Source organism: Antrostomus carolinensis, unplaced genomic scaffold (genome assembly GCF_000700745.2).
Source record: "Antrostomus carolinensis isolate BGI_N321 unplaced genomic scaffold, ASM70074v2 scaffold27971, whole genome shotgun sequence".
In the NCBI taxonomy this organism is placed as follows: domain Eukaryota; kingdom Metazoa; phylum Chordata; class Aves; order Caprimulgiformes; family Caprimulgidae; genus Antrostomus; species Antrostomus carolinensis.
In genome coordinates, this window is record NW_010296793.1 from 5,061 (window position 1) to 16,573 (window position 11,513).

Genomic DNA, 11,513 nt, shown 5'->3' on the forward strand with positions numbered 1-11,513 from the left:
TCCCCTCTCCGTCCCCCATCCCCGCGCTGCCTCAGCATGGCTCCAAGTAGGCCACCATCAAACACCAACAGGACGTAACCCAAAGAGAAATCAGACACTTTGCGTAGACAAACGCACAACTCCACAACACACAACTGAAACAAGAAAGAGAAGCGTTTGCTTCGCCAAACACACGACAAGTTTCTGTTTGTGTTTGCTGTAGATTTTTATACTCTCTCCCCTTCTCCCCCACCCTCTTCCCCCCCACCCCCAAACCCCTGATTCTCATGTGATTCAGATCTAGTGCAACTTTACTAGAGATGTCCTCCACACTGCAGCCTCGGCCTGGCTGAGCCTGCGATTCTGTTTCCTGTATGGTTTGTGGAGCAGCAGGATGCTCTGCACTGGCACATCCATGTTCTAAGTTCTACTAGTCTGTTTATTGATCAATTAAATATAGTTTTACCACAGGAATATAAAGTATTTAATTGAAGAACCTGGATCTTTAACAGCAGACGAGTATATTATTCTGGTTTCCACCTTTGGATATTAAGTATGATACATTATATATTGTATTTGGCTTAATATCATGGGAAAATTTAATGACATGCCTAGCATGCAAAGTGTTTTTTAGTAGTTTCCATTTTTCTTTTCATATCGATTACACTGTCTTTGAACAGTAACTGAGACGGCTTGAATCACAACCAATTTTCACATTGTAAAAAGCCTCCAAGTCACACTTCGCTTTATCGATGACTACGCTCAGCTGCACGGTGGTGATGTCCTTTAAAGCAAATAAACATCCATAGGGAAACTCTATCATTAGGAAAACCCAGCCCCTCCACACCCAGTCTTTCCCCCTGTGACAGGATGCACAGGGAGAGGCTGAGATCCCCACAGAGGTGTGGAAGGGCCATCCCAACCACTGCACACCCCCCCCTGCCCGTCCTGCCGAGCCTGGCCGCTTGCGTGGCACAGGCCCAGTAAGCCTCTGATCCAAATCAACATTGGCCCCTGTCCTAATTCCTGAAATTGTCCACATTCTCGCAAGCCACAAATCCGTTTTCTGGACCTCTCTGTCATCCAGCAGCTTGTGCCAGGGAGGTTTTGTTTTCTAGACTGTTTCTCTGGTAGGCAGGAGGGTTTCACAGCCTAGGTAAGGTAAGTACAACGCTCAACAAATTCACGGACCACGATACGGGAAAGCAAAGCTTGGTGGGAAGGGAGAAGTGGTGTAGAAGCCATCGCAACAACGGGAGGAGGGTGAGAGGTGCTCAGCACCTCACGGGGAGGACCCGTGGGGAAAGGAACCTTGGCTGCATCTTTGCACCATAACATCACCTACAGTATGTTTATAACCATTAAGATTTTATCTGAACCAGTTGCTTCAGTTTGTAAACAGTAAACGTTACCACAAAAACAAAACAAAAACGCTGCTCAAGAGTATAAAGAAATTGGAAAAATTACAAACACATATATAAAAAAAAAAATTAGGACAGCCACAGCCTTTAAAAAAAGTTGCAGATAAAATGATACTGTTTAATTTAAAAAAAAGAAACCCAAAACAAAAAACCAAACATAAAGAGCACAGAATATACTGGACGAACAAAACTATATAAATTATTGTGACCAAATGTGACACTGGTAGTTACGAAGTGGATATGTACAGTCCAATTAAACAGTGTTTACTCTTCTGTTCTAATAGTGTTAAAATGAAAAAAAATCTATTGCCGTTTTACTATACATTGCATTGATTGAAACTTTAGAAGTCAGGAAAAGTTACCCAAAAAAGCAAATCCACTGATTGTACGGATTCTCGGCCCGCTTCTCCTTTCCAGGTTCACCTCAAGTCCTTGACTCGTTTGCAGCAACGCAGAGCCTCTGGTCCTTGGCTCAGTGGAAGGCAGATGCAGCCTTCACAGAGGATTTCGGTGAGCTCAGGACTGGGCCTGCATTTCCACAGCTCCCTTTGAACGTTTGCTCTTACCATGTACAAGTCCTTTCAGAAAACACATATGCAAAATCTAATGATTTTTTATTTTTTTTCTTTTCCTTTTTTTTTTTTTTTTTGTGGGGTGGGGGTTTTTTTGTTTGTTTGGTTGGTTTTTTTTTGCAGGGGCAGGGATAAGGGGTGAGGGGGCTGATATAGGAGCCAGAATTGAAGAAGCAGTCCTGTCTCCAACAAACTCCAAAGCGCTCCGCTGGGCAGGGTACGGCTGCATCCTGGTTGACAAAAATACAGATCATTAAATCTGTGAGACACTGTCATGGGGGGAGGAATGTCGTTAATTTAACTTTTCTCCTCAGACCTTTTTTTGTGAGTGAGGGTATTTACAGTTTTGTGCTGGGATGTACAGAGGACAGCTGGGAAGGTGGGAATGCAGCTTGAGGGTTTATAGCAGCTAAAGGATAAATGCTGTTATGCAAAAGGTCACCATAGGAACTTCCTACAGGTGTTGCTGCAGCTAAGTGTCTGTACAGTTGCTGAGAGTTTGCAGGGGACGTGAGGAATTGTCTCTGCACCATGAAGGAGTGAAGAGCCAAAGGCTGCATTAGTGGGGAGAGCACGGTCTGATTTTTCAAGTACTGCAGGGGATGAGAATACCCGGGCGGGAGGCGATTGTTCAGCCCTGTGCACAGGCTTCCCGGATACAAGCCTGGGAAGATGGGGGCCGAAAGATGGAATTTGTTGCTTTCCAGCATGCTGCCAGAATGGAGGCCATGCACCGGCTTGCTGCCCTCCCCCTCTGGGTCGAGAACCTTGTCTTTCACGGGGGTGTCCTTTGGTAAGTGCAGAGGAGAGACAGCTCGTATTTTTTTTTCAGAAATGACTTTGTCCAAATCCTCTAGGCTCCGTTTCAAAGGTCGGGCAGCCCCCACATTTTGAGGGCTTGTTCTGCGGCTAATGATAGGATGCACCATCCCTTCCATCTTCCTCAGATTCTCCAGCCTCTGGGCCTGCTGCTTCCCAGACCTGTGGAGCAACTCGCTGTGTTTTTTCGGGGCTGCAATGGACATGGGGGACACGCGGCAAGCTTTAGGATTACAGTCTAGGCTCGCTGCCTGGCTGCTTGCAGCCTGGAACGTGGAGACACCTTTGCCTTCTTGCCGGGCCATGGATGAATGAGGGAGGCCAGAGCCCAGAGCCTTTACAGTCTGTTTGTGTATGCTCTTTGGAAGACTCAAATCTGTTGGCTGATCATCTGAAGAGGCCTCCACTGCTGCCTTTTTTTCTTGCTGATGCAAAGATGGGCGATAATTTAAATTTAGCTTTTCTTGGTGTTTGTGTTGAGTAAAAGTAGAAATATTTTCAGACTCTCTGAACATGTCCCGGGGGAGGTACTTTGATGTCTGTTCATTATTAAGGTGGTGTTCTGTGTGCCTATAAAGGCTGTGCAGATGAGGTGATGAATAAAAATCTGCCAAGAAAGCGGGCACATGGGAGTGTTGCAGTGCCCTTTTCTCACTCATTTTATCTTTGCAGTCCTGGATATCCATCTTCGGTACATATGACTCGGCAAGAGAACTGAGGTGATGTTTTGAAAATTCACAGCGCTGAGGATCTGGTTTAGTTAGCATGTCATGTTTAAAAACATCATTAATCGATTTCCTTTCTTCCTTGGTTTTAAAACTCTGTACATGTTGTATAACTGAGGGCCTATTAATGGCTACAGGATCAGAATTAGGGGCGTGGGGACCTTGTGATACGCTTGAGGACAGTTCATCTCTACTGTTTAGTTTCTTTTTGCTGATCAAAGGTGGAGGAGAACCATAAGGATAGCTACATGACAGGGCTGCCCCACTGACCTGTGACAGCAGCTTCTTCTTTGCCAGGGGTGACATGATGCCTGGATTACCCTTTGAGTAGAGCAGCGGCGTGTAACCAAAAGTGGAGTCATCGCTCATGGACCCAGGCAGCTCCTTTTCCTTGAACATGTCGAAGTTCTGGACCACGAGTACTTTGGGTGTCTGCTTTAGTGCGTTGTGGATATCTTCGTTTCCCAGCTGGTCCACTTTCACCGTGCAGTTTGCAATGTAATCGGCCATCTCTGGCAATTTGTCATCTTCCACGTCGCTCTGAGTGGGCAGCTGGACTGGGAAAGCAGTGAAGGGCATTTCTGGAGGTTCGCTTTCTAAGCTGTCAGTAAAAGCTTTGTGAAGTCTTTGTTCAGGCTTTGTGTCTTCCAGGGCATCTGCTGGGGGGTGTAATTGTTTTGTGATGGTGGCATCCAGCATGGTGTCTTCTTCTAGGGGCATGGGTATACTTGTGAGAGAGGATGAGTGCTGAACTTCATCCTTGGCTTTCTCACTGTTCATGTTGTTTTCTGTCAGGTCTGTCTTTTCCAGAGGCAGTGGCCGAGCTGTCTCTGGTAAAAGAGATGGAGGGCCTTGCACGGGTTGTTTCACCTCTCCCACTGTAGGATGTTCAGGGAAATTTTTCTGGCCTGCTGCCTCTTGATCCTTCTCTTGTTCTGATGAAACCTAATAAAATGATTCAACAGACAATAATAAGAATGCAGTGCGTTTCAGCAGAATGTTCATGAGATTACACACAGTACACACTTCTAGAGAAGTTCTTGTCAATCACCTTGCTTGAACATGAAGGCTGTAATGCCAGGTATTGGGACTCAAACAGAGAAACATACCTCCTGGAAGCATTAAGAAATACACCATCCCTGCCCAGGTCAAATAAGGCATTTCAAAATAGCAGATGTTTGTACCCTGACGAGAGGCACTGGTGGCTTGACCATATAGCTAAATGCTGAAGTTATACTCTTTTGAAATTAATTAGGCAAACACAGGAAGGCAGATTTCATAACGTAAATGATAAGGCTACAGAAACTTCTCCTGCTAGACAACTTCACCTATGAAAACAACACGATTCCCATGTTTTTTTTTACATAAAGTCTCTCCAGCATAGCTATGTTAAAATTCAGTGATCACAGAGGAGATCATTCACACCCAGTTCTGCATTAAAGTGTGAAAATGATAGAAATGGCATACTAGGAATCCCTATTGTAGGCAGCAAATCACTGCCACAGCTTAACTAGGACACACATTTTTTTATTAACGGATTAAAATGAAGTTGTCAACATTCAGTAAGTGTGTGTGCCTGCTATTACAAACATGGCTTTTATACGTTATCGTCAATGGGACCGAAGCTCTTTCTGCTCCCCCATTAATAAAGCTTGTGTGCACAATTCACACTATTCATCCCATTATGTAGCTGGCTGAACTGTGACCCGCAGAGGTCACCAGAGCGTCCCATCTGCGATCCAGCTGACTGACAGCCCTTTTCAAAACTGCTGTCACTCTCCTCTGACATGTCGTGGTAGAAGACAGTCATAGAACAGCAGCATTGTGCGAGTCCTTTATTATTATTGTTTTCTTTCTTTCTTCGATGTAAAGATAAGACGCATCGAGAAAGTTATTATCTAAATGCTGCTTTATGGTCTGTCATAGGAGTGGGGGATCGGAGAAGGTCCTAACGAATCTAACCCGCTCAGAGATTTATTTCTTCACAGCTGCTTTTAAATATTCCTGTCTGTTTGGTCAGCTTATTAGTTACAGTGTCTGTGAGTCATCCTAACTTCTTTTTAAACTCATAGCTGCCTTTTGCAGCCAAACACCATCATTAGGTCCTTTATAAAGTACCATCGCTAGTCTCTTGAGCTTATAAAATTACAGGAAAATACCAAATTGATGAGCAAAGCAAGGAGGAGAAAAAAAGAGAGAAATCACATTTAATAACTGTACATTCTGCTCTTTGTTTCTGTTAAGCAACATTTTGATTGAAGTTTCAGCTATTGTGAGGAAATGTGCAGTCTAAGGCTAATAGCATTTTGTCTGGTATCTTGTTACACTGACAATGTCATTGTGATGGCAGGAAAAAACAGTGAAGAGCACAAAAGCAAATGCAACCCTAATAAATTAAAGTTATATTCTCTCCCTGCATACTTCTTATGGTGTATGAGCTGAACATGCAATTGAGAGGACTGCACATTTGTAACTTGATTATGCTTTCACAGCTCACAGCTACGGCCAGCTTCTAGGCCACATGCAGAGATGTTTTAAGCTGGGGCCATGTCTACACACCTACATGTGTGGCTGTGGAGGCTCCCTGTGAGGAACACACTGCCACTGCTGTGCCTGGATGAGGTGTGAGGGACATGCAACCGTCTGCCTGGCTTCAGCAGACTTGGATCTCACTGCACAGCTCCTTTCTGCTGGCCTTGTAAGAGTCACGTCCTGGGCACAGAGCCCTCCTATGGCAGAGCACAGATGAGCTCTGGAGCTCTGTACCCACCCAGGGTGGAAGCGTCCACCACTGCAGGCCCTGTTGCTGCTTGGGCTTCATGTCACCCCCTACCCGAATGGTGACCTGCATGAAGGCTGAGGTCCTTAATCGCCCACCCTGATTAAACAGGGGCAGGATGGGTCTTCCAGCCCAGTCAGGGAGGAGACATTAATTCTACTACAAAAGGTACCATTTTACAATGGGCAGCTGCCGTAATTGTACATTTTTATTGTCTTGTCTGGGCTCCCTACATTTCCGATAAGTGCAGCTTAAGAACTCTTCCTGCAAACCACACAAAAATAACTGCAGTTTAAGCAGCAGGAAGTTTGAGATAGGGAACAATAAAAGCAAGGAAATTCAAAGTTAAGGCTGATGCTCTGTTGCTGACTTGTTATGTTGTGCTTAGCAGTGGTGGTATGGATAGTGTGCAACTTATCTTACTGATCCAAGACCCCTCAATAAATAACCAGGAACAAAGGAATGACAGGGGAAGGAAACACAAGCCTTCACTTTGCATCTCCTTGCTTTGGGCAATTAGTGTTGCAACCTTTCAGGTTTGTATCCACTCTCCTCAATATGTATTTTTCACCAGAAGAGGAGGGGTTTTCCCCCAACAGGGTTCCCTGCTATAAAATTACAGTATGAGAGAAAACAAAAAAACCTCTCCTCTCTGTGGAGTGCTCTTACATTAGATATTAAATGTTCTGTTCATCAAGGCAATTTAAAACACAAGTTCTGGTTTGGATAGGAGATGAAACTGTCCTTGTAAGCACAACTTAAAGAGGTAGTGGGACATGAAAATGAAAATTTTCTGTTCTCAGAATTGGGTACACAAAGTCTCCTGTGTTTACTGGTCCCGTATTGTTTTTTTTAAACAATGAGGAGGAGGAGGATTGTTGGTAGCTGACTCAATACCAGTTTCCAAACTGGTTCAGAAACAGGACTTATGTACCTGCCAGATGGCAATGAAGTCAAAGGAGCAGCCACAGTCTGCCTGGTACGTCATGTGTTTCGATATTCTTTAATACTTACTTTCACTTCAATGCCTTGAAGGCTGCTGTGATCCTATAAGAAAGCTGGGGAGGGACTTTTCGTTAGGGCAGTTAATGACAGAACTAGGGGGAATGGCTTTAAACTGAAAGAGGGTAGGTTTAGATTAGATATTAGGAAGAAGTTCTTTAGTGTGAGGGTGGTGAGACACTGGAACAGGTTGCCCAAAGAGGTTGTAGATGCCCCCTCCCTGGAAGTGTTTAAGACCAGGGTGGATGAGGCTTTGAGTAACCTGATCTAGTGTAAGGTGTCCCTGCTCATGGCAGGGGGGGTGGAACTAGATGATCTTTAAGGTCCCTTCCAACCCAAACCATTCTATGATTCTATGATTCTATGATTAAATGTTCTGTTCATCAAGGCAATTTAAAACACAAGTTCTGGTTTGGATAGGAGATGAAACTGTCCTTGTAAGCACAACTTAGAGAGGTAGTGGGACATGAAAATGAAAATTTTCTGTTCTCAGAATTGGGTACACAAAGTCTCCTGTGTTTACTGGTCCCGTATTGTTTTTTTTAAACAATAAGGAGGAGGAGGATTGTTGGTAGCTGACTCAATACCAATTTCCAAACTGGTTCAGAAACAGGACTTATGTACCTGCCAGATGGCAATGAAGTCAAAGGAGCAGCCACAGTCTGCCTGGTACGTCATGTGTTTCGATATTCTTTAATACTTACTTTCACTTCAATGCCTTGAAGGCTGCTGTGATCTGGCAGACCAAAACAGGAAAGGCGAAGTCTTGTGTAAGGGTTGTGTGTGAGGAGCTTCACCACCTCATTCACACAGGGCGCAAGCAGTGGCCAGGAGAGAGTAGGCAGGATGTACAAAAGAAAGTGCTTAAGTAACAGAGGAGCAAAAACCCCATTGATTTTCTATCATTTAGCGACACATGAAATGTACCCTTATTTGTAGGCAAATATGACTACTGATCTATCTTACCCCAAGCTGTGAACATGAAATCTCTTCCATGAGGACTGTCCTATGTCTGCAGGTAACATGGCTCTATGTGGAAACTGGGGCCTGCCCATGTGAAGCAGGTGACAGAATAGGAACCTATCTCAGCTAAAAACCATCTGTCGCATGAGAGAGGGAAGTCGGTCTCCATTAGAAGGCGGCTCCTTCAAAATCTGACCTTTTAGTTCAAAGAGAAATTCAGTATAACACTGGGGAGTGTTATGTTTTTTGACAGACGTGCACACATCTGTGAGCACAGAAGGGCTGATCCAGAGGTTACCATTACAAAAATCAGCTGTGTCCAACAGTTACCACAGTATTATCAACAGTATTAGAAGTTCCCGCACCCTATACTTAGATTAGGAAATAACTGTGGTAGTCATGTGGTTTCCTGTTGGCAGCTGCTGATCTTTTAGTGGTGACCACTGTATAATACAATGAGCAGAAATGGTACTTGTTACATCCAGCGCTTGGTCTTCTGCCATCAGTGCTACGGAATATGCAGCTAACCGTTTGCTGTTTGTAGCCCAGCAAAATCCCAACACAGACAGTACCACAACTACTGAATTTCTATTGCTGAGCAAACTCAAAGGCCAACGGGTTGAAATTCTCCAGTTTAAATTATGTATTTTGTCATTGGATTTCACATGATTAAAGCTGTACATTTTTAATTGAAAAGTTGAAAAGCAGGAAAGTAACCAACCTCAGATGCATCCTGGGGTTTCTCTGCATTATCTTTTTCCTTCTTGCTCTTTTGGTTTTCATTTTTGATGCGTTTTGTTCCAGACACTTTTGTTTTCGCTTCACCCTCCTGGGAACTGTTATCCTGTTTTCGAGGTTTCACTGGAGGCAGTGGCTTATCTTCCTCTCCTTTAATAAATCTTTCATATGGCAGGATTAATCTAGAGGATTAAGGAACAAATAATTGATCAGGTTTTACCATTCTAGCAAAGAACAAAATGTATCTACTATGAGCAGTTTACTTAATAAATCCATTTCCTTCCATGGCATACAGGCAACACTGTAAACTCTACATCTACAAATCCCAAGTATGAGAAATCAATTTATTTGGCAAGATTATCATGTGGCGTAAATTCAGTGGAGTTGGAGTTGATTTGGATCGGTTGTCAGTAACGCTGCAGTGGTTTTTGCAGCTACACCAATTTGTACCAGATGAGGATACGAGCCACGATGTTTTAGACTGCTTTAAAAAAAAAAAAAGCAACCTTTTATTTTTATTTTCCCTCTCTACCTTTAAAAGCATGCACCAAACCCCAGTAAAACACCTACAAAGCCACAGCCAACTTGATAACAGCTACACAGTTTCCAGGCTGGTGGTTCCCCTGTGTGCAAGGGCTAGTGCCAGGAACTCGGCAGGAGACGGGCAAGTAGGGCTGCAGGAAACCGACAGTGGTGGGCACAGCACCCAGCACGCTGCAGTCAGCACCAGCCCGCTGCCAGCCTTGCAACACACCCACACAGGGAGAGTGACCACGCTCCCTGCCTTCACCAGTGAGTCTTTCTTAAGAAAGAAGGAGAGAGGAAAAGAGTTAAAAGTGAAGGAACTTTACACCACAGAACTGTGCTCCACAAAGCACACAAAATCACTTTAAAAAAGCAAGGAAGAAACAGAAACAAAAATTTTTCCCCTGAAAGCATCAAACACACTGAGTTTTAATCTATCTGTTTTCCCTTTGCAATTCTTGATCTGAAAGGAAAAATAACTGATATAATTAAAAGGGATGGATTGCACTGCAATCTCAGTTTCAACTTCAGTGATTAAAGTTTTTATAATGCATTTGGTATGATTAATGACTCACTGTGGGATTAATACAAGACTCAGACTTTAAAAATATGAACTTTAATACAGCAAACAATTTGTTTAAAAAAAAAAAGACGAGTTGACTCTATGAAGAAAATGTACTTTGCTTATAAACAACATAAATCTGTTCAAATACCAGGAATCCTTAATTATCTTTAATCTAAGACTCCAAGGCAGAAACCTCTTTGGTTCAGATATTCGTTTGTTATCCCAGAATCAGTTTCTAAGCATGCAATTTTGATTTACATACTTAGATGTTCAAACACAGTTTGGGCTTAAGAGAGCAGAAATTAGATTGCTCGTGATCATAATATTTTACATTTTAATAAAATACAACATAAATTATGTTAAAATATAAACCTAATTTATGCTATATTAGAAACAAAATTCATTAACTGAGCATGCTCTGACATGGTATGTGCAAAGAGGCGTGAATAATACTTTCTAGCCCTGAATTTGGCAGGGCTCCAGTAATGAAGCTAAGCAGAGCCCACAGGGAATATTCATCTTCAGATCCCATTACAAACTGAGTTTAAACATGTTACAGCTGCTAAAACTGGAAACTGCTCCCTCTATGCAAACTTAGCAAAATAATACGTAGCTGCCAAATACCTGCTTCCCACTGTAATATTACAGTTAATGTTTATATAATAAAAAGCATAACTAAGCAGAATAAGAAAAAAATAATCTTGTTCATACTTGAGGCTGCTACATTTCATTCGCAAAGCACAAATATTGGTGAAAACACCAAATTCCTCTCCACGCTGCACGAAACGCTTTGGACTTCACTAGAGGCAAGGTTGGGTTTCACACAGGGTAACATTGAGGCCGCTCTGCCATGTGTTAAATATTTAAAATCGCTTTTAATAAAAACACATTTTATTACAATAATTGTTAGCACTGCGAGGAGAGTGTTTGACTTTGTTTTGTTTCCATGGGAACACATCGCCCATTAAAAATCTACATATTCCATCCGTAAAGGTTTCAGACACTGTCCTGTGCCCCACGGGAGACACAGACGCTCCTGGCCCACGAGTGTGGCTGTCGGTGAAAGAGGCCACGCGATTAACCCTGTGGCTACAGCCGAGATGGCAGCAAGGCCGGGGCTGACGCGATTAATCACCGCTTGCGTGCTCTCCACCGAACCTTGTAGGGTAACGCAGGACGCAAACTCCTCCTCCTCCTGCTGCACCTCACCAGAACTCATTAGCTTTGGTGCTAATTAGTAACCGTGGCTTAAATTTCCTTTTCTGATCTTAAGGGTTCATGTGGGAGTACAAGGTTTTCATTTTAGTTATTTTTCACTGAGCTCAGCAGTTGGCAGGCCGACAGCAGTAAAAATACATTTCACATAGCCGGTCAAAGGCCCGGAGCCAGCGGCAGGAAATCTGGAATTAAATGTTTCGTGTATTG

General features: G+C 43.3%; 1 protein-coding gene across 1 annotated transcript; it reads right to left on the minus strand.

Annotated features, from left to right (window-relative positions):
- Positions 1-2,082: 2,082 nt before the first annotated feature.
- On the minus strand, positions 2,083-11,307 carry ARID5B (AT-rich interaction domain 5B). Its single transcript, XM_010178408.2, has 3 exons — positions 11,171-11,307; positions 8,982-9,180; positions 2,083-4,461 (listed from the first exon to the last, which is right to left on the minus strand). The coding sequence occupies exons 1-3, from the start codon at positions 11,305-11,307 to the stop codon at positions 2,311-2,313; spliced, it is 2,487 nt and encodes an 828-aa protein (XP_010176710.2). The 3' UTR covers positions 2,083-2,310.
- Between the last annotated feature and the right edge of the window lie 206 nt (positions 11,308-11,513).